The 27162-nt window shown below is 46.7% G+C and overlaps 1 protein-coding gene across 1 annotated transcript in view; it reads right to left on the minus strand.

Moving 5' to 3' along the window:
• Window positions 1-6707: 6707 nt before the first annotated feature.
• The window catches only part of LOC106607023 (uncharacterized), a 32397-nt gene continuing 11942 nt past the window's right edge, over window positions 6708-27162 (minus strand). Inside the window, exons 2-5 of the mRNA XM_014203558.3 lie at window positions 19473-20184; window positions 19042-19129; window positions 11623-11849; window positions 6708-11419 (exon numbers count right to left, since the gene is read on the minus strand). Coding sequence (XP_014059033.3) covers window positions 7710-11419; window positions 11623-11849; window positions 19042-19129; window positions 19473-20094 — 4647 coding nt within the window. The 5' untranslated portion in view covers window positions 20095-20184 and the 3' untranslated portion in view covers window positions 6708-7709. The remainder of the gene's footprint in view (window positions 11420-11622; window positions 11850-19041; window positions 19130-19472; window positions 20185-27162) is intronic.

Below are 27162 nucleotides of genomic sequence, written 5' to 3' on the forward strand. Positions count from 1 at the left end.
TAATCAAATCCTTTAGCAAAATGTATTAAGAGTCAATGACTGAGCTTGAAAATATTAGATTTTCCAAACTCTGATTTGGCCTATAATGTACTTAATAGTATGCCACTGGTGATTATTTGAACTATAAATGCTTGATGATGGACAGTCATGTCTATAAAGATGTAGGATCTTAATTTGAGAAAATAATCCTGCGGCAACAGGAAATGTGAATTATGTGGATTATAATTAAATTTACATTTCACATCATAAGGGAAAATCTAATCTGACATTTCAATGTGGAAATTACAAACTTCAGAAATCTTTATAAACCTAAAATACACATGTTTTAAATGTCCTGCATTGCAGGAAAATTCTCCTGCAACAGGGTGATTAAATTAAGACCCTACACCTGTCTGGAATAGATTACTGCATATCATTACATGTCATACTAGGAATACAGTACTACTGCTACTTGATTACTTTCTTTTCTAAAATGTATTGGTGCAGTAAAGGCATTTTATCCATAGCATTCATCTTCACATAGTATAATTTGGGATGTATTTATGAACTGTTGTCCAACATCCAACACACTCACCTCTAACCACACGCATAGTTCGATTGGGTCAGGATTGCATCATGGGGTTCACCCTGTCCCTGACACAGCTGTTTACACAACATTAGCGAGCCCATTCAATCCGACCCACGGGTAGTTTGAGTTTGTTTTCGGTGGGCGAAAATAGTTTTTTGAAAAAGTGTAAAACCAAATCAAAACTGTGTAGAAATGATTATGGATGTTCATGTATAGGCTCTTCACTCTGTCCAGCTTGATCACAGTAATTGAGACGAAAGCTAGACAGCGAAAAATTCTAACATTTATGGACACATGTTTTGCAAGAAAATAATACATGTTTAATGCGTCCCTCCGGACTCGGTGAAGACCGAATGCGGCCCACGGGCAAAATGAGTTGGACACCCCAGGTTTAAAGAACTGAATGTATTACATAAATATCATTTTCACAAATGCTGCATTCAAACTGAAATAAGTTGTCATACACAGCATCACATACATTTATAATATCACCATGTGGATACATAAAAAAGTATATTAGCCTACCTGTCAAAATAGTTTCATAGATGTGCTTGCACAATACTAACATTTTATATCCTACTGTACTGATAATGGATAAAAGACAGATGACATGGGTTACAGTATTTGTTTACAGTAGTCTAACTCAACCATTAGGTGGCAGTGTTCATCTACCTCTATTTACAAACGGAACTAAAAGAGCACATACAGTATAATAGCATTTAATAATTAATGCAAATAAAAAAAATTATGGATACTACATATACCTGTATATATGCTAAAATTACAACGAATTTGCTTAAACTAAAACTCTCATTAAGTCTAAACTAAATGTGCAACAGATATTACTAATATTGCACAATTCACCATACATTTCTGATTGCACATAACAGTAGAAGTATATAAACATTTCTTTAAATGCTACTTCCCGATTGAAACCCTACCCAGCCATTGTGCAGCCTTCCCAAATAGGATGTACATACATTACATACTATATATAGTAGACCTGACACCAAAATAGTACAAGCAGGAATCAAAACGGCAGAGTATTCAAAACTCCAAACAGAGGCCGGTGGCTCGCAGTTTAAATCAATTTGTTGATAAATCAGCTGTTGACATGGAGATAGGATATTCATTTGACAAATGTAGCCTACATGTATTCAAGCTTGAGGCTTCAGGAACCTAGTTTCCCCCTCCTTTAAGCCATTGGTCATACACAGCACTACTTTAGTACAATGTTAAAGTCCTTCCAACACTTCATATCCAGTTTCCCATCTCACAACATTGCCTCATCACTACTGCAAATAACTCCCTCTCCTGGGGCATATTTAATAAAGGGCAATGTATGTTGATGTAATTCTCTGAACAGTTGGTTCCATTTTTAATCAGTGCTCCGAGTGTTGTGCTCTCTCTGTGAGACAGTGTCACTGTCTCAGACTTCTGTTTCTCTCCTATCATGACATCATTGGTAACCTCGGAAACCCATTGAATAAAGGCCGACCCAAGAAATGAGGTTATAGCTTTGGAATGCAGGGTGAGACCCCCCCTACCCTCACCACTGTGTGAAAGGCAGAGCAGAACAAGGAAGTCCTTCTCTCACCCTCCCTCTTTTCCTGTGTGATTGACAGTCCAATTATTTTGAGACATTGCTCTCTCCTTAAAAGGGTGTTATTCTACAGACAAAGGATTGTATCAATTCAAAGCAGTCCATTTGGTCCAGATCGTAGCTAGCAGCAGTGTTTTCTCCACAAACAAAACAGCTTCTCTGAGGATTTGAAGCTGATGATAATTTAACACAACCAAGTCTAATCTAGTCCCACTTACCTGTAACATTTAAATTAAATCAACAAGTGCACTGTCATAACTATCACTCAGAATAAGGTTCATACTGTACAGTTAATCAAATGTGGGTTTTGGTTCAAAGCAATACACATAGATAAAATACTCTCATTCATATGTATGTATATATGTGTGTATGTATATATGTGTATCGGTGTGTATGTATCTGTGTGTATGTATATGTGTATATATATATATATATATATATATATATATATATATATATATATGTGTATATATATATATATATATATATATATATATATATATATATATATATATATATACACACATATACACACACATATATATATATACACATATATACATACATACATACATACATACATACATACATGCACACATACATACATATATATAAATAGTATTCCTATGTGTATTATTAAAGTATATTAGATGCAGTACCAATGGGGGATGTGCCATTCTTAATTCTCCACTGATGAGAAATAATATATACACCATTCTCTGAAGATCAGTTTGACAATACAGTGAATGTGGATTTCTATGTAGATATGAAGTTAGAATGTATAGCATGCTCTTTTTGTGAGGCTGTGTGGTTTAATCAGTGTACCTCGCTGTTATGTTGGTCCATGTCATGAATTTGTAGTGTGGAGATGCAGTGCCAACTTGTGCCGTGTGAATACAGTATGCAGTGCATAGATATGACAGTGATGAGTGGTGTGTCCTCCTCCTTTCCTGACTTTCAGTGCTGTGTCTCCAGCTCCACCACGGTCCAGTCTCCCTGGGGGGAGCTGCCCTGGCTGTCTGGGGAGTAGCTGCTAACAGAGGTGACAGTGGCAGAGGGGGGACTGAGCGGGGACAGCAGGTTGGGCCACATGCTGCTCTCCAGGGGGCTCAGAGTGCCCCCGCTCCCCACAGGCAGCAGGAGCAGAGGGGGGCAGCCCCTGTCTCCAGACAGCAGCAGGGTTTGGTTGATGAGCTGCTGGACGATGTCCACCTTCTTGCTCCAGTCCAGGTCTGTTGGAGGAATGGGACGCAGCCCCTGCTGGCGTGACTCTGGCCAGGTCTGCTTGGATGTCCACTTCTCCTGCTGCATCCTTGTTTCCCTCTCTCTGTTCTGCTCTCTTTCCTCACCCTCGTCCTCCTCCTCGCTGGTTTCCATGGCCTCATAGATGGTGCAGAGCCCGGAGGATGGGGAGAGCATGACTGCAGACGGACTCCTCAACTGCTGCTGCTGCTGCTGCTGTTGTTTCTGCTGCTGTCTGAGCTGTTGTTTGAGCTGTTGCTCCAGCTCTAGTTGCCACTGCAGCACCTGGCGGCGGTGTCTGTGCTCCTGCTGCTGCTGCTGGAGTTGGAGCTGGAGGAGCTCCCGACGCTGCCTCTCCAGCTGCATCTGCTGCTCCTGCCTCAGACACTCCTCCTCCAGCCACTGCCTCTTCTGCCTCTCCTGCTCTCTCAGGTGCTTCTGGTGTTGCTCCAGCCTGCGCAGCTGACCGTTGGCTACAGCTGCAGACTGGAGGGACCTGGAGGTGGTGTCGGTGGGTCTCCTGTTGCACTGCTGCTCTGCGAGGTAGTGGGCGTTCACTACGAGATGAAGCTGTGTGTGGTCTTCTTCCTGTAGGCCCATGGTTGGCTCATTCCGTTTCTTCTCCTCCTCCTGTAGGCCCATGGTTGGCTCATCCCGTTTCTCCTCCTGTAGGCCCATGGTTGGCTCATCCCGTTTCTTCTCCTCCTCCTGTAGGCCCATGGTTGGCTCATCCCGTTTCTTCTCCTCCTGTAGGCCCATGGTAGGCTCATTCCGTTTCTTCTCCTCCTGTAGGCCCATGGATGGCTCATTCCGTTTCTTCTCCTCCTGTAGGCCCATGGTTGGCTCATCCCGTTTCTTCTCCTCCTGTAGGCCCATGGTTGGCTCATCCCGTTTCTTCTCCTCCTCCTGTAGGCCCATGGTTGGCTCATCCCGTTTCTCCTCCTGTAGGCCCATGGTTGGCTCATTCCGTTTCTTCTCCTCCTGTAGGCCCACGGGTGGCTCGCTCTGCTTCTGTTGTGACTGGTGGGACTCTTCGGTCTCCGCTTCGTCACCCTTGGGCCCTCCTGCTAGACAGTCAAGATAACTTGGGATGTGCGTTAGAGACACATGCACCAAAAAGGAGGGGTAGGACAGCATCCAGGGCCAGAGGATTCAAGGAGAAGAATCAAAAGGAGTGGAGGGAAGACGTAAAGCAAAATGAGAGGGAAGTGCTGAGGGAATGACGTCTTTACACAAAGGAATAAAGTAATCAAAAACCTCTGTCTCGATCAGTTGAAAAAGGACAAATAAATGACGTTTGACCTCACAGTGTACTATTGTGTGTGTATATATATATATATATATATATATTGCTCATCTAAGTATTATAACAAACCTAACAGTCGTATTCTGTTATTTTTGGGTATACATTTGTGATGTGGGAGGACATACCAAATTCTTACTGATCAGACCGTCACATCGAATCTTTGTGGTCTGGCTTCAAATGTCCCCGAGGGTAATAGCGACTGAGTAGTGGAAAACGAGTTGAGGATGGCAAGCATCCTGGACTCATCCCTTAACTTATTGGAACATGCAATGACTCATTAACATGACATCTGTCTGATTGGAGGACTTGCCAACATCTAGGACCTAATCTAATACATATTACATAACCCATCTACGATATAGACGCAGTATTACAGTCAAATGAGGTCTAGAGTTTGCTCTCAAAGAAGATGGAAAAAAGGTTATGAAGATGACATTGAGTTGAGGTTGAACTACAATTGTTAAATTGTGGAGACACTTCATGGATTTATCAGCTACTACAGTACGTCTATACATTCAATATGATACGACATTTCAGACAGTTCCTGACATGGGACATTATCTAAAACAGATGTAGCAGCAGTGGCCAATCACATCTTAAATGTAATCGCTTTCACTTTCCCACATTCGTCTGGTAATTGTAACCTCGGAAACCCAGAACTAAAATCTCACGTAATTGCGTCAGAGTCCAGGTAATTTAGATTCATTTGCAACCCATTCATACAATGTAATAAAGTGGTACGCAACATTGTTGGTAATCATTTTATCTTAAGTCTTTGCCCTCAAGATGCTGGCCTGAAACTCAGAACAACTATATGTAGCCCTAATAAGGGATAAAGATCACATGACTAGGAGCAATTCATCTCCTTTGCCTCTATGGTCTGGCATTTTACCTACCATCAATCCAAAAATAAATTGACACATTTAAAAATGTCCCAGGGAAATATCCCCACATAAAGGCTAGATTTTGATAACATGAGAATTAACATACAAGGCCTGACAAGCCAGGGATTAGACAAAGAAAACGGGGAACAAGGCATTAACCATTTTACTTAAGAACTAAATCATAAACTACTGAGTTTTTGACCAACCATGTAGCTTCTTTGTATGTGTGGTGTCACCAAATACACCGGACTGTTTTGAAAAGCATTCTATCCCACATCAAAAATCAACTCAGCCAAAACAAGGATGCCCCCAGCTCGGCTAATTACAAAAACATGTACCTCACTGACCATGCCTTACTCAAGGGCAGCCATGGTGTCCCAGACAGACATGTACAGTACTATACACGCAACAGAGCGTTCCCAAAGCAACATGAGAGACACCTGTATGTTCATGATAGGCCTACAGGGCAAAAGGCCAAATCTGGCCTTAGGAAGACCATAATGGTGCAGAAGGTAGGACGGAAGGAACAAGGGATGCTCTGATTTCAGTACTGACAAACATAGGGATCCAAGGGTTTTCCTTGTCTGGGTTGAGCAGGCAGGATGGAGGCAGATCTCTCATCCACTTCAGCTTCTTCTTAAGACACATTCAGGTAGGTGGGTGTGGGGTAATGCCAGTATGTTTGCGTGTGTGTTGGGTGGAGCATTCGGGAGGATACAGGCAGGTTTGAGCAGCGGAAGAGGATGTAAAACCTTCAGGACATACAGTAAAGGGACCCAGGAGCAGGAGTCTTCCCTGGTGTCTGTTTGGGGAGTACCACCTACCAAGGATGTTCACAAAATGTGGTCTTGATCTGTGTTGAATCCATGGAGATTAGAGAGAAACATATACATGCTGGAAAACAGGGTATGGGACACCAGATGGATTGCCTCCTAACCAAAATTCCATTGCGCATCAATACCATTCCACAGATAAAACTTCACTTCCTGATGGGAAGTGATTCCCATGGTGAGGACAGTGATGTCATTTAAATACATAAAACGGACCTAGACATCAATTGAGACATGCTACGCTAATGGGAAATAACAAGAAACAGGAACAACGTGCATTGCAATGATGTTTAATGGAATTTTGAAAAACCTACTTAGCGTGAACCATTCACTTATCAACATCCCTAGTGTATAATGGCTTAATCAGATACAATTTCAATGTTAGTACATGCAAGTTGAAATATCCAATACCACTAAAAGCGTTTCAGTGAGAAAAGCGTTTTCAGTGAGCGTCATTCTAAATGCAGCGGAATGCACAATTTTTTCTTCACACAAATAGTTGTTAGTTGGTTCTGAAGCACAAATGATCAACTAAGAGGCATGAAGCCTGACCACTTAAAACAGATGCCTCAAAACACACCGTACATGACAACGTTACTTGCCATGATAATCTATGCAGGGAGAGGCAAACTTCCTGTAGCGCAAATTAAAACTAGACAAACTTCAAATCGAACACTCCCATACCGACCTCAACAAAACTGTAAGGGGAGGAAAGCCATGTTAAATATCTAGTCTTTATTCGATACTAAAATGGTGTTGAAAACAAGAAGACAAACTTGTAAAAAAAGAGAGTAGGACCATCTCTATGGTGCAGGATAAAACGGAGTGTGTACATAGGGGAGGGAGGACCGGGTTCCAACAAAACAAGTACAAAAAAAAATTGTTTGGTAAAAACAGTAGGATAAATACACATGTAGGTAGAGTCCATTCTCGTTTTCCTCCTTTTCTTTTAAGAGCTTTGTCCCAACGGACCAGTCAGTCAATGCCCCCTCGGGGGTTACGGAGTACGCCGTGTTACTTAAAAAGAACATTCTAATAGAAAATGGTAGCTAGTAGCTATTGTACATAAAGTAGTGCCATACATTCATAACCATAATAGTAGTATGAAAGAGGGAGGCGTCACTGATCTACAGTCTTTTTCGTTCCCCTTGCTTTTTTTTGTTTCCTACCATCATTTGCTTGTTTTTCTAAACCATCTAACCCACCTCAAGAGAAAAACTAAGAACAACAAGGGGGGAGGGGTGCGAGGGAGAAGGTGCATTCCAGGGGTAGGGACTTATACGTTACCTGCCAGAAAGCTATCAGTCTTATCGCATATAGCAGAGTAGTAGGGTGGCTGGCCCTCGCTGGCCTCCCCGGCATGCTGGGGCCCCAGGCGGAGGGCGTCCTCCAGGGTGTTGGCCTCCTCCAGGTGGTCAGCATCCATCTTCCCCCCCAGCATGTAGTGGTGCTGGTCCCCAGGCTGGCCCAGGGGCAGCAGGTCTACAGGGCCTCCCAGCAGCTCCTCTGACTGGGCGGCCGCTGCAGGCAGGGTCAGCTCCTTGATGAGTGAGGGGTCCTTGGCCTCCTCGGGCAACTGGTCCTCGTTCTCCAGGGAGAAGATGCCGGGGCTCTTACCGCAGCTCTCGGCAGTGGAGTGGGCGTTGGAGTTGGACATGGTGCAGTCAAAGCCGTAAGACGCCACCGAGTTGGCAGACTGGGGCGTGCCGCCACCCCCGTCCTCCTCTCCTTCCCCGGCCGGCGCCTCCACCACCTCCTCATCCTCTTCCAGGGCAGGCAGGATACGGGCGGACGCTGGGCTGTCGAACTCAGCACTGTCATCCATGGTGACAGGGGCGTCTGGGTCGTTGATCTGCATCTCATCCTCCGTGTCGCTGGCCTCATCTGCCGAGGTGGAGGGGGAGGAGGGGGCAGAGGCTGGGGCAGTAGGAGGGCCTGCTCCCAGGACCTCGTCGGCAGGGAGCGTCTCAGCCTCTTCCTCCTCGTCACCTCGCTCCAGATGGATGCCCAAGTCCTGCTCCAGGTCAGGCTGCACATTGGATGGCACGGGGGTCTGCTGCTTGTCAGAGTGTGACTCCACCCCGGAGCTGCTGTCATAGTCACGGAGCTCCTCGGGAGTGCTGGTTTCACTGCTGCTGTGGACGGCCAGGGCCGTGCCACTCAGAGTGCTGGACTGAGACATGCCCACAGCAGGGGGCCCTGGGGGGGCAGAGGCCTCCACTGGGGCGGAGCTCTCCATCTCCTCAGGGGCAGACTGGGGCTCTGAGGGCTGCTCTGAAAGGAGCGTCAGAGAGGGGGCGCTGAGATCCAACCAGGCCTGGGCAGAGGACTGGGTGGGCGTCTCAGGGTCAGCAGCCCCGTGGTCAGACAGGGGGCTGGAGGCGGTGTGGGGGGAGGAGAGGGGGGGCTGGGCCCATGGGTCAGTGAAGGGGTTTGTCTGACCCCAGGCTGAGGAAGGTGGGATGGGCGAACGGTTGAGGTTATCCAAGCGGTCCTCCTCTGTGTAGTCGTCCTCGTCTGCATTCCCACAGCTCTCCAGTCCACTCTCTGTCACCCCGTCGCTGGGCATCTCCACATCTTCATCATCCTCCTCATCATCATGCTGACACACCTTCCGGTGGTCCACTGCCCGCTCTGAGCTCACATCCATATCATCAACATCAACTCGCTCCTCCTCATCGTTGGACAGGGTCTCCACATCGGGGGAGCCCATGAAGGCCCCTTCTCCCTCAGAGCCCTTGAGGCCGGAGTCTACCAGGGCATCAGAGCTCTGGGTACCCTGCAGCAGGCCCGTATGCTGGGTGCTGCTAATCTCTGGTGACCCCTGCAGGTGGCTGCTCACATCCTCAGAGTCCATCCCTGGTAAGACATCATCCCCATGCCAACCGGTAGAACCACTGAAGCCTGCAGGCTTGGCCTCCTCTGAGGGCTGAGAGCTACTCATGTCAAACAGTGATGTTGGCTTGCACACTTTCCTATCCTCTTCCTCATCGTCCTCCTCATCGTTGGACAGGGTCTCCACATCGGGGGAGCCCATGAACACCCCTTCTCCCTCAGAGCCCTTGAGGCCGGAGTCTACCAGGGCATCAGAGCTCTGGGTACCCTGCAGCAGGCCCGTATGCTGGGTGCTGCTAATCTCTGGTGACCCCTGCAGGTGGCTGCTCACATCCTCAGAGTCCATCCCTGGTAAGACATCATCCCCATGCCAACCGGTAGAACCACTGAAGCCTGCAGGCTTGGCCTCCTCTGAGGGCTGAGAGCTACTCATGTCAAACAGTGATGTTGGCTTGCACACTTTCCTATCCTCTTCCTCATCGTCCTCCTCATCGTTGGACAGGGTCTCCACATCGGGGGAGCCCATGAACACCCCTTCTCCCTCAGAGCCCTTGAGGCCGGAGTCTACCAGGGCATCAGAGCTCTGGGTACCCTGCAGCAGGCCCGTATGCTGGGTGCTGCTAATCTCTGGTGACCCCTGCAGGTGGCTGCTCACATCCTCAGAGTCCATCCCTGGTAAGACATCATCCCCATGCCAACCGGTAGAACCACTGAAGCCTGCAGGCTTGGCCTCCTCTGAGGGCTGAGAGCTACTCATGTCAAACAGTAATGTCGGCTTGCCCACTGTCCTCTCCTCTTCCTCCTCATCGTCATCATCTTCGTTGATCTCCTCATCTGCCTTCTCCACTGCCTCTTCCTGGTCCTGAGAGGAAGAGACCAGGACCTCTGAGGTGAACTCATTCATGGGCTGAGACATCATGCTGAATGCACAAGGGGCTGAAGAGGAGGGGATGAGGAGGTCCTCCTGCTGCTCATCTGGCTGGATCTTCACCTCCTCCTGAACCGGGCTCTGTGGAGCCATGGCAGACTGGTTCTGGGCCCAGGGGTCTGGCTGGAATATCACCTCTTCCTGGACCGGGCTCTGTGGAGCCATGGCAGACTGGTTCTGGGCCCAGGGGTCTGGCTGGAATATCACCTCTTCCTGGACCGGGCTCTGTGGAGCCATGGCAGACTGGTTCTGGGCCCAGGGGTCTGGCTGGAATATCACCTCCTCCTGGACTGGACTCTGTGGAGCCATGGCAGACTGGTTCTGGGCCCAAGGGTCTGGCTGGAATATCACCTCCTCCTGGACCAGGCTCTGTGGAGCCATGGCAGACTGGTTCTGGGACCTGGGTTCTGGCTGGAATATCACCTCCTCCTGGACCGGACTCTGTGGAGCCATGGCAGACTGGTTCTGGGCCCAAGGGTCTGGCTGGAATATCACCTCCTCCTGGACCAGGCTCTGTGGAGCCATGGCAGACTGGTTCTGGGACCTGGGTTCTGGCTGGACGTGCATGTCCAGCAGAGCAGAGGCATTCTGGGGCTCCATGACCGGGGAAATGGGCCCGGTGGGGGAGCATGGAGGGGACATGACCGTGGTGCCCAGGGGAGACACTGTGTCTGCTGGCTCTTCCAGGGGGACCAGGTCCAGCTGAGCTGACAGCTGAGAGATAAAGGCCTCTGGGGCCTCCTCTGGCTGGCTGGCCTGAGGGGGCACAGTCTCCTTCTCCTCTGGGACTGCAGCCACCACTGCTTCTTCCGAGGTTGCCATGGAGACCACAGCAGCCAAGGCAGCTGCAGCTATGGCGGCAGCAACAGCGGCGTCCTGGGTCTCACCCGCTTTAGTCGCGGGCTCTGCCGCCGTTGTGGGCTTGGGGCCACGCTTCACTGCCATGGGGGTGTTGCTGCCCACAGTCTTCTTAGGGGTGGAAGCCTTCCCTGCTGGCTTGGTACTAGGGGTCTTTGGGCCAGCACTGACATCCTTTGAAGGCGTGGGCTTGCTTGGCGTCTTCTTGGTGTCTGCGGCCTTGCTGCTGGCAGCCGGCTTCTTGGGGGTGGAGTCTGGCTTGGATGCGGAGGCTGATTTGGGAGTCTCAGGTTTGGTGGTCTTGGCTGGTGAGGTGCGAGTGAGAGGAGCCGCTGCAGGCTTCTTGGTGGCTGATTTGGTAACATCTAGAGGAAGAGTATAACAAGTAGATGTTTATGAAGAGGAAAAGGACAAAGGTAGGATGGAAACTTAATTATGATAAACAAATTAACAAATTATTATAAAGATATATTTTGAAAAATGTAACAATGTGTAATGCTAGTAATAAAAAGTTAAAACCTTTGTATTTTTTTTTTTTAATTGAACCAAAACTGATGTCCCCTCGTACCTTTCTTGACGGGAGTTGCGGTTTTTGAGGGCTGTGATGTCGGGGTCCGTCCAGCAGAGGGTGTTGTAGAGCCGGCTTTGGCAGAGGCTGGTCTGGGGGTGGTGGAGGTGGTTTTAGCCGTGGGGGTGCCAGGCTTGGCTGTGGTTGTGGAGCTCTTGGCTGTGCTGGCTGTGGCTGGCCTGGCTGCAGCAGAGGCAGGGCGAGATCCTGGCGCACCAGTGGCAGGCCTGAGAGAGAACAGGAGAGGGGTGGGGTCAGAATCACTGAGTACAGCTTTCAAACCAGGGGGGACATTAGTTTAGTGGCCATCTACCAGACACCACGAATCAGTATTTCTATAGATGTGATAAAATATTGAAATGAGACGACTGCTAGTGCCATTTATACACATACAAATAAAGTGACAGACACCAATGTTTAAACAGACTCATTTGCATCGTCAAGTGAACGTTAGGTCCCTCGAGTTCCACATGCTGGTAACCCCTGGGCCATAAATTCACACAGCAAGAGGCCCTGTCGACTGTATTCGCAAGTCATTCTGTTAGTCACTTCTACAGCCCTGCCAGACACTAGACTTCCTCAGGAACACAGCACAGAGAGGTCATAAACCAAGTGATGACAGAAAACACAACAAGAACATGAGAGGACAAAGAGGAGTCAACTTCCATTCACTCCTCGTCTCTTCAATGCCTGGAGTGGCTGGCCCCGACAGGGCACTAATACAGTACCTCACCCAGTCAGCCCCCCCACATCATCACAACACCCTGAGGCATCTGAAGCAGTGCAGTCTGGGAGATGAGTCACGCCACACATACAGAGTGGAGCCCCCCCCCACTGCCAAGCCCACCCCCATCCTCCTCCCTGCTACATCCAGCCCACCTCTCCTGACATGTGGGTAATGTGCACCCTGGTCAAGTAGCTTCCACGTCAGGCCAGTGCAAAGTAACCGAGATGCAGTGACAGTGGTGAGATCTCGTTAGCCTACGCTGCACTGCACCACCGCCTCTAAATAAAGAACAGAGTTAGCGTCGGCGGCGGGGAGAGGCAAGATCGCTGGGGTCACGTTCATCTTTAATTCAGACGGAGCACAGAAATAACTTGTTCAAATCCCTGTTGGAATTATGGATGGAGTTAAAAGCATATTTCATTGTACAAGAGCAAATGCTGGCAGTTTTCACGCGGCAAGGAAACCCGGAGTGCCACGCACACCCTGTCAAGTGTAGGCCTAATGGAAAACACTGCTTGTCTGGTAACAGCTAGCCTCGACATGATGTCCACTAGCAATGGATTACAACCATCCATCCTTCCCTGTACAGGAAGAGTTGTCATAGGTAGAGAATGAAGAGGGGTGAAGAGGGAGGGAAGCAGCGGATGATGAGCCTGTTGAACCAAAAACAAGAGACCGCCTGTTATTACTCCAACGATGAGGGATTACAAGCTCATGTTAATGATATTGTTTGGTGTGGTGACGTCTAGACTAAGGCTTCTTCTGAAGCATTAACAGCCTAGGTCATGGTACAAAAAGGCCATTGTTTCTATCCAGAGTTGCATCACAAAAACTGGCCCTTTTCTCTATTAGTATGCGTGATATAACCTAGTCCAGGAGAAAAGCTTTTTAAATTGGCTGACCCTTCAACTGATTAACTACGAGCGAGCAGAACGCGACATTCACTGTGGTTTCCTCAGGTATCAATCTGACAGGTCTAGACGTAAATGAGGACACACTAAAAAGAAAAAAAGTAGCGTTGTAAAATTCAAAGTTTAGGAGATTTGTAAAAGTGTGTGCTGACAGAAAAAAATGGAACTAAAGATTAGAAAATAATTACAGGACGAAGTGAATAGAGGGTAGAGAGAATGCAGGAGAGATGACGACAGAGTATTTATCGTAATCTGTGTGAGGAAAGGAATATGGCTAATCCAAAATGACTCCGTTTAGGTAGGGAAGCAAGGCAGATTAGCGGGCCATCGTCAAAGGCAGTAGGAGAGAGGGAGCGAGAGAAAACGCTCATCCGATTACACACCATTAACTTCCTGTCATTGTCGCTTCTCAAAAAGGTCCGATCACTGTTGTAGGAGCCAGTGCGGCCGTTATAGAATAACGGGGAATGGTCGAACAATAATAAAAAGACAGACAGGATGTGTTACAAAATTAATACATGCTTCTCGGCAGTTAGGCACAATGAAAAGGCTCCACTGAGGCAGTGTTGATCATGTTAGACTCGTGATCAGTCTAATGGCTGGCACACAATGAAGGAAAATTGCGGTGCATTGCTTCTCAAACTTGCCAACGGCCTTGCCATTAGGAACATCATCACAAATTGGGGTTAAAGAAAATGTAGGGAAAAAGCCTAGAAATTCACTGAAGCTTAAAAAATGAGCGCAGAGACAATTAATGTCCACCAAAGTCGCCTGGGGTTTTAAAAATATAACATTTTAGTTTCATTACGCATTCTGGAACGATGTGGAACTTTGCGGTGATTAACATAAAAAATCAGGTTGCCAGTGTGCCTTCGCGTGGCAAATCAAATTGGGGCTACGATTAAGTCAACGAGATGCATAAGCAAGGCTAGTGCCTCCCCTGCAGCAGAGCTAACAGCAAAGAGCCAGCTACCATGGGGACGGACCTCCTCCCAGGGAGACAGCTGGCATATTAGAGATGATGCCATTTTAACTCAGCAGAAAGGCTGGGAGGGACACTTTACCCTGGTTAAAAGGAGGAGATTCTACCTCCAGGACATCCACACAGGGCTTCAGATATGGGAACACCACAGGAATCTCACTCTAACCCAGGAACAAAAGGTATCAGTCCTTCGCTTGCAATTTCCCAGAGAAATTCACCAGGTAGTTAGTTGCCTTGGAGGTAGGGGGATCCTTATACTGCCGCAGCACAAGAGGGGCTTTGAGTGACAGGATAAGACATTACACAGGGTGCAGCCTTAACCTGATAAACCAGCTATAGCTGGCTTCCTCTGCTTGAGGAAAATAACGTTTCAAAACAAATTCTTATTTTCAATAACGGCCTAGGAACAGTGGGTTAACTGCCTTGTTCAGGGGCAGAACGACAGATTTTTACCTTGTCAGCTCAGGGACTCGATCTTGCAACCTTTCGGTTACTAGTCCAACGCTCTAACCACTAGGCTACGCTGCCGCCCCATATTACACTGTACACGACTGGCACAGCTATATGACACTGTACATGACTGGCACAGCTATATTACACTGTACACGACTGGCACAGCTATATGACACTGTACACGACTGGCAGCCTACTGCTCTATTACTGGTTAAGTACAGCAGGACAAGGGAGAGAGAGCCACCACCCCTACCCTCTTCTCCTAGCCTTTCATGGCTTCCTCCAAATTCATAGACCACCACCCCTACCCTCTTCTCCTAGCCTTTCATGGCTTCCTCCAAATTCATAGACCACCGACACTCCTTACTCAATATAGGCCCAACAATGCATTGTGCACGGGGTCCTGTGCACGGGGTCCTGTACACAGGGTCCTGTACACTGTACACGGGGTCCTGTACACAGGGTCCTGTACACTGTGCACGGGGTCCTGTACACTGTACACGGGGTCCTGTACACTGTGTCCTGTACACTGTGTCCTGTACACGGGGTCCTGTACACGGGGTCCTGTACACGGGGTCCTGTACACTGTGCACGGGGTCCTGTACACTGTGCACGGGGTCCTGTACACTGTGCACGGGGTCCTGTACACTGTGCACGGGGTCCTGTACACTGTGCACGGGGTCCTGTACACTGTGCACGGGGTCCTGTACACTGTGCACGGGGTCCTGTACACTGTGCACGGGGTCTCCCTCTCACACATCCTTTGCCGTTCCATTTAGATCCCCACCACCTCGCTGCGTTCACTCCTCTGTCCATCAGCCCTCCTAGCAGTGACGGGGCTCAGCAGGGACATGACTTATTCATCCATGTAGCATCCATCCTCCTCAGCCCTTTATGTGGTTCACTCTACTGAAGCCATGACGTGCTACATACCACAGCCACACTGGGTAAATACCATCCAATAACATTGGATTTGTCAGTGTACAGCAGGTATAAAAGGTGCAGTGAAATGCTTATGTGCAGCTCCCTCAACAATGCAATACATTAATCAATAACAGAGTCAAGTCAAAAATAACAATAGAAGTAATAAATAAAACCAGAAACAATGAAAAACATTAAAACACCAAAATAAGACTGCAAAGTTGGCTAGGCGCTAGCGAACAGGACAACGATCGTGCTGATGAACATATACAGCCTCCCAGCAATACCGGCGTGCACAGCATATACCACACTAGCATACGCATGCAAGCAAACCCACATCAATGACGGCCACTGCATGATATCATCTCAACTATTCTCAAAACACACACCTTCCCCCCACACCACCCACTGTGTCCAACACCACATACTGACTTCTTCAGCACACACAAAATCAAACCCAGAGGTTTCCTGTCACAGGCTGTAGAGCTACCATTATACAGGCAATCAGTATCAAACAGCGGACAAGCACAGAGTACAAACACAGAGTACAAACACAGAGTACAAACACAGAGTACAAACACAGAGTACAAACACAGAGTACAAACACAGAGTACAAACACAGAGTACAAACACAGCTCTACAACAGTGTTGGCTTGAGAGCACACCTCATCACACAGCCAAATTGGTACTACAAAAACAAATGGCACACACACATCGCGGGTAAATAGTGTTCACACCTCTACTACACCCACCAACCAGGACGTAGTGGCAGGTATTAAGTGCTACTGTAAAGGGAGAGGTGGAATACTGACAAATCGTGTGCTGCTGCAGACTATTCATTTCACACACATATTTTCAGCTGCCACCGACAAAGTCTGAGGTTGAACTTCAGAATGAATCTGAGGTGTGTCACCAGCAGAGAGGATCTAGTGTTTGGAGGGGTCAGAGCAGTCAGACTAAAATAGAACAAAAAGCTCAGTTTCAGGACAAACAGAACACAGACTGGACTTGCTAAATGGCAACAGAACCAAAACAGCCATGATGCGTAGGGCTGGTACCATTATTGTAGAATTGTGTAACCGACAATTATGAGCAACATCCAGGAACAAAATAATCGTAATCGTCTTAATACCGTCATTTTAGGCGAAGGGGGATTCAAGTTCATATTCAAGTATACACGGAGTGTACAAAACATCAGGAACACCCTTCCTTTTGCACTAAGAACAGCCTCAATTCCTCGGGCATGGACTGTGGAAAGCTTTCCACAGGGATGGTGGCCTATGTCGACAACAATGCTTCCCACAGTCTTGCCCATTCACCCTCTGAATGGACACATACACAATCCATGTCTCAATCATATCAAGACTTAAGAACCCATCTTTAACCTGTCTCCTCCCCTTTATCTACACTGATTGAAAGGGAGGAGACAGGTGACCTCAATAAGGGATCACAGCTTTCACCTGGACAGTGCCATGGAAATGTTTTGTACCCTACAGTTGACCCAATAGCAGTTTGTTATTTTGACATGAATTGGGTGAAGCTGGTAGCATAATCATTTTACGAGCGAAACGGCACGGTTGGGAGAGAAGATCCAAGCGGTCAAAACCAGAGTTCTATATTTATAACCCTTAGAATGGACACCATGTTAATGCCTTTGAGCATTTCATTTATCCATTCCTGACGAGAATTTGGAATGTTGTACATAGCATCGTTTAAAATTCAGAAAATTCTGTGAATTGCTATTGGTCAACATTGCACATGAGGAGCTATTACGGCTGCTATGGAACGCAGGGTTATGTAAATGCATCATAATAATATGCATAAACTTCAATGTCCAAACTTTTCAAATATATGGCTCTGTTAAAAACCATTTGTTTGTGAGACGGGAGTGTCACCAAAGCTGTGTTCATTAAGTATCTCGTAGGACATTTCCAAAAATGCATTACAAGCTCAAAACATTTGTTCTATAAAAATCACAATTAAGATGACCATGGCCATTTGCATGACATTTAGCCTACTGGTTATTCTAGAACTGTCACAGCCATAATGATGTGATTCAGCCAAATTAGATTTAGGCCATTTGTAGCTGCAGGATCATTAAAAAAAAATATATATATATTTGCTTTCCAATCTTTTCTGTCTGATAACAAAATCTCCTAAAGAGTGAACTTGAATAAATTGAGGGACAAAATGAGTATTGTGTGTGAGAGAGAGTCAGCGGTCTCAGTGAGCAGGGGGACAGGCTGTCGGATATGCCAGAACATATCCACTGTGCACTCATACGCTCATCTGATACAGACATGCATTAAAGAGGGAGCAGAAAGGGAGCAGGGCTAAATCTAATTACAGCAGAGATTTATGACCCTGTCACAGTCTAATACCCCCCAGTGCAGGCTGGCTGGGTACACAACGCTCACTGAATCCATCAGCCTCCAAGCTATCTCCCTCAGCCATATGTTGCACAACGCAAAATTAACTGTTTTGTTCCGTAATGCATGGATTAAATTTACCGCTTACCTCATAGTTTAACTTCACCAGAGATTGTCGCACTCGCAAAATAAAAACGCTAAATCGCTATCTGTTGACTAGTATGTACTCGCTAGATCCTGTTAGATTGTTGGAGGGGGAGCGATGAAAAGTAAGGAACTATGAAAGTAAGAGACCACAGTTCCCTTGGTATACAAACAACACAGAAGGGGAAAGGGGGTTGGGCGGGGGGAGTGAGGGCCTATTCAAAGAACAGCCAAACACCTGAGGACATCCCTGATCATCCTCCCCTCTTCACAGACAAAAGGCTTGTTGAGCCACCTCCCAGCAGCCCATGACTCTCTGGAGTTGCTCCCTGGGGTTACGCTCGTCTCTGCTGGAACGCCACACCGTGTGACTCAGGTACTGTCTGGGTCTAATCTGACCTGATTCTACTTACTGCCAAACAGAGGTCCAAAACAGCCTGGTCTGTCTCCTAGAGTTGGTTCTTATTTATTCTGAGGGGTGCAGACTAATCTCTGGATGTGATTTGCAAACCCAAAACAGCGCTGCGAGACCTGGCTCAGAGTGACTGCTGGCCTACTGCTGGGGACTTCTTATTGTGCCCGTTTCTCCAGAGAGTGTTTTTAACCAGTCCCTTTCAGCCTGCAACATTCCCAAAATGAAGCAGCTGGTTTCTCAGTCGCAACTGGAGCGTTACGCTGAATTTATTAAAACAATTAATTACCGCTGTTGTAGTTGCACATGTATTGCACAGTGAATTGAAGTCGGCATCAAACGAAAGGCTGCCCAGCTAGGTACAGACAGACAATCAGCTTTTGCCTGGAGGAAGCCTGAATTGAGGACCAATTACGTACAACTGCCTACTATGTCATCTACACACTCACAGTCTCTCCCAATGGGAGGGGCTACGAGCTCTACACCAATGGTTGGCCTACCTGGTTGTCTTGGAAACAGGAGGCCTATCAGGCTTGGGAGCAGCAGCAGTGCTGGGCTTGGTGGTAGCTGTAGAGACAGGCCGGGGAGCTGGGGAGATGAGATATGGGAAGGTGAGGAAGAGAGGGAAGGACAAAGAGATAGATATACAACATGAGTAATTATTATGATTTATGTCATAACATTTATTTCCTGAGGAACCAGGCCAATGTATTTCTATATTTGTTGCAGTCATTACAGCGTGTCATACATCTTCAACTGAATCCATCTGGATGTGCTGCTGTATGTCAACCTTCACAGTACAATGTCATACTTTGCCTCAGGGAAAATTTACATTTGCTGTGTACAGAAGACAATTGGCAACTGATGACAAATGCAAAGCTTCATCTAGCTTTCAGTGACTGTAAATGACTGGTCCTAAATGTTAGCCTACCTGTGGGCTTCTTAGCAGCGGTGCTGGTGGCTTTGACATCATTAGTTGGCGCCGCAGGCGTCTTCTTTGCTGCTGTTCCTGTGGTGGCCTTCACCCCGTTGGTGGCAGCAGGAGCAGAGGTAGGGCGGGTGGTGCCCGCTGGCTTCTTCTCACCAACCTTGGTGGTGGTCTTAGTGGAAGGGACAACGGCTGTGCCTACGGGCCTCTTGGGTGTGGTCTTCTCTGGGGCTCCAGTGGTGGTCTTCTTGGCCACTCCGTTGGCATGTGGCTTGGAAACCCCATTGGTCAGTCGACTCTGGGCGGTGTTGGGTCGAGACCCTGGTCCGGTCGTGGTCTTAATTGTGGCGGTGGTCCCAGGCTTTGTCTTAGCAGCGGGGGCCTTGGTCTTGGCTTTCGGATCTGCTGCAGCCTTGCTGTTTCCCGTCTTGGTGGGGGCCACCTGGGCTGGCTCTGGATGAGGCTCGCCCTGCCCCATCTCTCCCTGCTGGGCAACTCCCTCCGTCTGAGGTGCCGGCGCACCCTGGTTAGGCTCCTCTCCCATCGCAACTGGCTCGTTTACCGGATCGGCGTCCAGTGCTTCCATTGGCTCCATCGCTGCCGTGGCAACCCCATCCGGTTTCATCTCCCCTCAGTCCTGGCTATCCGTCTCTGCAGAGGAGGGCTGGAGAGCTTGAGACTGAAGATGGTGACTGCACTCAGGCGATGGTGGAGTCTGATCAGGCAAAGAGAAGAGAAGAGTATCATCAGGCTGTAACAAGACTGGACATGCATGACACTGAGCCTTCATATCAGCAGACAGGCCACAGAGGGATCAGATGAAGGCTTTCCTACAGACAGATATACAGACAAACACTACATACAGCGTGTGCAGAAATATTGTTTTGAAAGTAGAGAAAATGTGTTTAAGGCCAATGATCCTAACAGATTAGGAGCAGACAGAACAGGATGTGCCATTCTGCATAGAGCTTCATTGCTAAACAACCCTGGAGGGAACTCTCGCGCGCTCCACACACACACACACACACACGATACATGTGTGACAATATATTCTGGGGGAAGAGATAGAGGACAACCATAAAAAATGATAATCTAAGTACAAACTCAAGGCAAAACAGAGAGAGCTAGCAAAACATGTTTTTAAACATCAACAAGCCAGAGAATGCACTTGAGTGCATTATATTCTAGGTCTACATACAGACGAGGCATCAGACCCACTAGTGTGGAAGACAAGCCTTCCTTCAACTGAAGCGAGGGGGAAAAAAAATAAAAAATAAATAAAATAAAATCGCAAAAATCCCTTCCACTCCTTACAAACTGAGTCAGATGGCTCTCTCTCTACAACATGCTCTAGTTCATCAGACAAGACCGCAAAGCTAAGGAACCACACGTCACTCAGATGTGGTGAACCAAACCACCAAACGGAGATGTAAAGGTCACGCTGAGGGGAAATGACATGCATGTAAACAATGCCATAAGCACTGACTAGCAGGCAGTCGCGCTGGGGAAGTACCATAAACACAGATGCTTTGCTGTCAGGGTGGAGAGGTAAGGCCTGCAGTGTGGAGCAGGGGCCTAATGACAGGGAAACGTAGAGTCAGTTGTCTGACAGGACACTTGGCTCCACGGTGAAGCAACACTGAGGCAGAGGAAGTGGCTTGGCCTGAGGAGCATGGGAACAGGAGAGGGGATACAGTCTGTAAAGTTTGGAACGACAGTGCGCTGCTCGGACTCTAGAAGGCCTCTCCACTTCCACCCAGCCCCTCTCTCCCCCATAGCCAGATGCTGCTGCTCCCCCTCCTTCCTAGAGGAGAGAGTCTTTATACTGTCAGCTTCCTGGAACCACTCCCCACACAGCCCCCCTTTCTCTCTGCTCTCATCCCTTACTCATCCTCTAAAACTAAATACATTACTGTGCCTTCCTTCGTCCCCCTGCCAAACCTCCCATTTTCTCCAAGCCTTTTCCTCAACTTCCCCCACCCTCGCACTCTCGACCCCTCTGTTCTCTGTTTGCGTTCGCACAGATGGCCTGAGCAGCTGAGCAAGGCCAGAGGGGAAGAGAGAGAGAGAGAGAGGGAGAAGGAGAGCGGGAAAAGCCCTCGGGGAGAAAATCCATACCGCAAGTAGCACACACAGTGACAGACCTCCGACAACACAGTGGCGGTGAGAGGGGGAGGAGAGAGCCCTGCCAGAGCACACAGGGAAATCAGATTAATTGAGTGACACACCAGTCACATTTGGAGTGAGGTGTGTTGGATGCAAGTGAAAGCAACAGAAACCCTGTTTCACACATGTACATGTTAAGCTCAGTCCAACAGAGATGCTCTGTTCAAGAGCACCAAGTCCTCACACCATGCTGCTCTGCCTATAACAGAGCTCTACACTAACATCAGACCCCAGCCCTGACTCCAACCCTTCAAAAAGAAAACCAACAACATCTAACTCCAGATTGACACCAGGGACTCACACGTCGATAGCCCTGAAAAAATAAAGTCAAATCCAATCGTTGTCTTGCTCCCTCTACCTCCCCTTCCGGTGTTCTGAACGGTTCTATTCCTGCAGTTTCTGAACAGCCAGACTGTGCTTTTCCCAGCTCTAGTCTGTTGTGGTGATAAATCTCCAGCCCTCAGCCAGAGGAACACAGCTCTGCTCTTTTTCCTCCAGTTGGGAGATTACACAGCTCTAGTCTAAGGCCCTCGCCTCGTCTACATCACCCTATGTAGTAGGGAACATACAACCACGCCCAATGATACGTGTTGGGACTGGTAATATTTTGACTGACTTTGGACAACCCTGCAATGTCGTAGTTGTCTTTGGTGAAATATTTTGGGTTCGTCTTTGCTGTCATATGCATGTTTAGAGACGGATGGCGTTAGGATTCCCTGTTCGTAAAACATCTCAAGCTGATTCTCCACAGCTGGTAGTGTGTTACATATACTTTGTTCACTGGAGTGGGATATCAGAAGCTGTCGGCTGCTAAACAGCTAGAGGATGTGGGTTGTAGCCTAGATAGAAGAAGACAAGGCTCAACCAGCTGCATCACAACCCTAAGGACGCTCGCCACCCCCCAAGAGGAGAGGAACAACTTCCTGTCCATGTTGTCTGGAGGACTCATCGTTATTTAGGACAGACATTTTGTTATTACTGTCATGTAGAGTTGCATGTTTTTATTTATACATCCTTAGCTTAGGTTCAGAAAGATCAAAAATTTAAAAAATTAAAAAATTACTTATTTAAATGTCCCTCAGACAGTGATGGTTTCGATATCTTCCCAAACAGCCGCTCCATCTTATCAAACTGCATCTCACATAACATTCTCTACAAGCCTCACTGATGAGCAACACAGATACAGGGAACAAAGAACACACACAGGTCATGAAATACTACACATACACACCAAAGGGTGTTCACTGTCATGTCAAGGAGAAACCAAACAATAGGATGAAGGTACACACACAGACACACACACACACACACACACACACCTTTATCTCATTATTGTTAATCAATCATAGACAAGACGCTTAATGCACTTCAGCAGCTGACGATAGAACACCAGCTGGGCAAAGTATGATCATCCTCCAAGAGCCATATTCAATGTAATCTAACCTGCCTCCATGTCTCACAGACACTTACAGGACTATACTGCATATACTGATATCTGGCAGGCCTCCAACAGCACTGGGAGATCCCAGCTTTTCTGATTGTCTAGACACACAAGCGTGAGGAGTCCTCAGATTTTTTATTTAACTAGGCAAGTCAGTTAAGGACAAATTCTTATTTACAATGACAGCCTACACCGGCCAAACCCGGACGACGCTGGGCCAATTGTACGCCGCCCTATGGGACTCCCAATCACAGCCGATAATCAGGTCATGAGCATATTCTAACGGTAATCGCCACTTTGACCTCTTTTTAAAAAAACTGTGCAGAGTCTGTGTGTACACCTATACAATCCTTTGCATGTGTACGGCTGTGTTTTGGGGCATTAGGTCAATTTTATTTATAAAACGATCAACAAAAACCTATTGGCTTAAATTATACATGTTCAATTCCCAATTAATGTCCCCAGCAGGAGAGGGTGGGCTAAACGCTACCTTAATGTCATCTCTCCTGGTGGCCTGTGTGTGCATGTCTAATCAGGGCCTCCCTTTGCCAGGAACAAGAGCCTGGCTACTGAAAATCACAGCGGTCAACGGTACTTATGAATAGCTAGCAATGGCAACCGCCACCGCTTTCCTAGTTCACTGCTGTGTGTACATACATTCTCTGTGCCTGCATGTCCCCCAGGGTCAGCTGTAAATAGCCCTCAATGGGAGGATTGTAGCGGAAGAAAGCCGGGGCAAGCGAACAGGAGATCAGTTTAGTGTGCTTTTCCTAACGCTCCTGTAACCTTCCCTTAATGCCTAACGATAGAATTGATAACCCTGGAACCAGAGAGAGGATTCAAGAGTTAACGGTCGGGAGTCTGGTTTGAAGAGGCCAGTTTAACGGCCTCTAAACCCATCAACACACATTCGTCGCCACATACTGCAAACACTGGGATCAGTTGTCTTCACTCCTCAGCCAGTGTTAAGACGCCCTGGTGCCTGTGTTGACAGAACATCTCTCAGTTTATTGTTGAGACTGTGTGGCGTCTTCATCTAGAAACCAATGCTCTTATTCAACACTGCTGAGGTAAGTTCCACAAGGTTTCTGTTCGAAGCAAACATGTTCATTTCAGTTAAAAGATATAAAACGAACATTCCAATATGTTACAGTGAACATTAATGTTTGAGGCACCACGCGCTGGCATAGGGCCAGAGGTAAACTCTAAAACAGATCCCTGCAGCATTCCACTACTCCTCTGAGGGAGGACAGGCACACACACACACACGGTGCGTTGAGGATCAGAACACATGAAACATTCTGTTGAATGATGCAGGATTGAGTCCACAAGCAAGTCTGGGGAATTGAAACTAGAGGTCGACCGATTATGATATTTCAACGCCGATACCGATTATTGGAGGACCCAAAAAGGCCGATGCCGATTAAATCGGCCGATTTCTCTCTTTATTTGTAATAATGACAATTACAACAATACTGAATGAACACTTATTTTAACTTAATACATAAATACTATCAATTTAGCCTTAAATAATAAAACACGTTCAACTTGGTTTCAATAATGCAAAAACAAAGTGTTGGAGAAGAAAGTAAAAGTGCAATATGTGCCATGTAAAAAAGCTAATGTTTAAGTTCCTTGCTCAGAACATATGAAAGCTGGTGGTTCCTTTTAACATGAGTCTTCAATATTCCCAGGTAAGAAGTTTTAGGTTGTAGTTATTATAGGAATTATAGGACTATTTCTCTCTATACGATTTATATTTCATATACCTTTGACTATTGGATGTTCTTATAGGCACTTTAGTATTGCCAGTGTAACAGTATAGCTTCCGCCCCTCTCCACGCTCCTACCTGTGCTAAAACCAGGAACACATCGACAACAGCCACCCTCGAAACAGCGTTACCCATGCAGAGCAAGGGGAACAACTACTCCAAGTCTCAGAGCGAGTGACGTTTGAAGCGCTATTAGCGCGCACCCGGCTAACTAGCTAGCCATTTCACATCGGTTACACCAGCCTAATCTTGGGAGTTGACTGGCTTGAAGTCATAAACAGCGCAATGCTTGAAGCACAGCGAAGAGCTGCTGGCAAAACGCACGAAAGTGCTGTTTGAATGAATGCTTACGAGCCTGCTGGTGCCTACCACCGCTCAGTCAGACTGCTCTATCAAATCATAGACTTAATTATAATATAATAGACACACAGAAATACGAGCCTTAGGTCATTAATATGGTCGAATCCGGAAACTATCATCTCGAAAACAAAACGTTAATTATTTCAGTGAAATACGGAACCGTTCCGTATTTTATCTAACGGGTGGCATCCCTAAGTCTAAATATTCCTGTTACATTGCACAACCTTCAAATGGTATGTCAAAAATAAGTTCGCAACGAGCCAGGCGGCCCAAACTGTTGCATATACCCTGACTCTATGTGCAATGAACGCAAGAGAACTGACACAATTTCACCTGGTTAATATTGCCTGCTAACCTGGATTTCTTTTAGCTAAATATGGTTAGGTACAGTCGTGCAACGATTGTGCTTTTTTCGCAAATGCGCTTTTGTTAAATCATCCCCCGTTTGGCGAAGTTGGATGTCTTTGTTAGGAAGAAAGTGTCTTCACAGTTCGCAACGAGCCAGGCGGCCCAAACTGCTGCATATCACTGACTCTGTTGCAGAGGTGACACATTTTCCCTAGTTAAAAGAAATTAATGTTAGCAGGCAATATTAACTAAATATGCAGGTTTAAAAATATATACTTGTGTATTGATTTTAAGCAAGACATTGATGTTTATGGTTAGGTACATGTTGGAGCAACGACAGTCCTTTTTCGCGAATGTGCACCGCATCGATTATATGCAACGCAGGACAGGCTAGATAAACTAGTAATATCATCAACCATGTGTAGTTAACGAGTGATTATGATTGATTGTGTTTTATAAGATAAGTTTAATGCTAGCTAGCAACTTACCTTGGCTTCTTACTGCATTCGCGTAACAGGCAGGCTCCTCGTGGAATGCAATGTAAAGCAGGTGGTTAGAGCGTTGGACTAGTTAACTCTAAGGTTGCAAGATTGAATCCCCAAGCTGACAAGGTAAAAATCTGTCGTTCTGCCCCTGAACAAGGCAGTTAACCCACCGTTCCTAGGCCATCATTGAAAATAAGAATGTGTTCTTAACTGACTTGCCTAGTTAAATATTATAATAATAAAAAAAAAAATCTATATATCTATATCTAAATAAAAAAATATTCTAAACAAAAATAAAAAAAATAAAATAAGAAAAATATTTTAAAAAAATATTTTACAAATAATTAAACTAAATAATTAAAAAAACATTTAAAAAAAATTAAATACTAATTTAAAAAAGGGAAATCGGTGGCCAAAAATACCGATTGTGATAAAAACTTGAAATCGGCCCTAATTAAATCGGCCATTCCGATTAATCGGTCGACCTCTAATTGAAACAGTAGCAGCTGAAACCAGAATGGGTGGTACTACCAGTCTTAGACAAGATACAAAGAATATAAGAGAAGGCTAGACCCATGGCAACAATTTCATTTGGGGTTGGTGCAGATGGTTCTGATTCAAAAGAAGAGAAGGGAAACAGAGGGGTGCTAGAGGGCGCTACAGAGAGGGCCTAAAACAGAAACTAACAGCACCGCCTCCAAAAGCTAAAATTCCATTAATACGCTCCATCATGTATCATCTCAGAGGGAAATCTTGGCACTAAACCCTGAACAGCTGCTGTGTATTACTAATATCATCATTCATTTCAAAGTACAATTTATACATTGTGGAAAATGACAAGTCTGCAAGTGTGATTAAAAGTCATTCAGGAACTTACAATAGATCACATCCAAAAACACATGCTATCCGAGGCTTCAAGAGACCTCATGAGCATCATCATCATAAAAGCATTACATAACACCATACCCATCACCATAGTCCCTTTCAGCGACTACCGTACACCCCAGTTCATCTCTCCACTCAATTAGCAGGAAGCTTTCCCTGCATGGTACTGTCCCTCTCTCTGCTTTAATAGAAACCATTATACACTTCTGGAGCCTTGAGGCGGCTATCTAAACAGA

Source organism: Salmo salar, chromosome 06, assembly GCF_965601325.2.
Source record: "Salmo salar chromosome 06, fSalSal1, whole genome shotgun sequence".
In the NCBI taxonomy this organism is placed as follows: domain Eukaryota; kingdom Metazoa; phylum Chordata; class Actinopteri; order Salmoniformes; family Salmonidae; genus Salmo; species Salmo salar.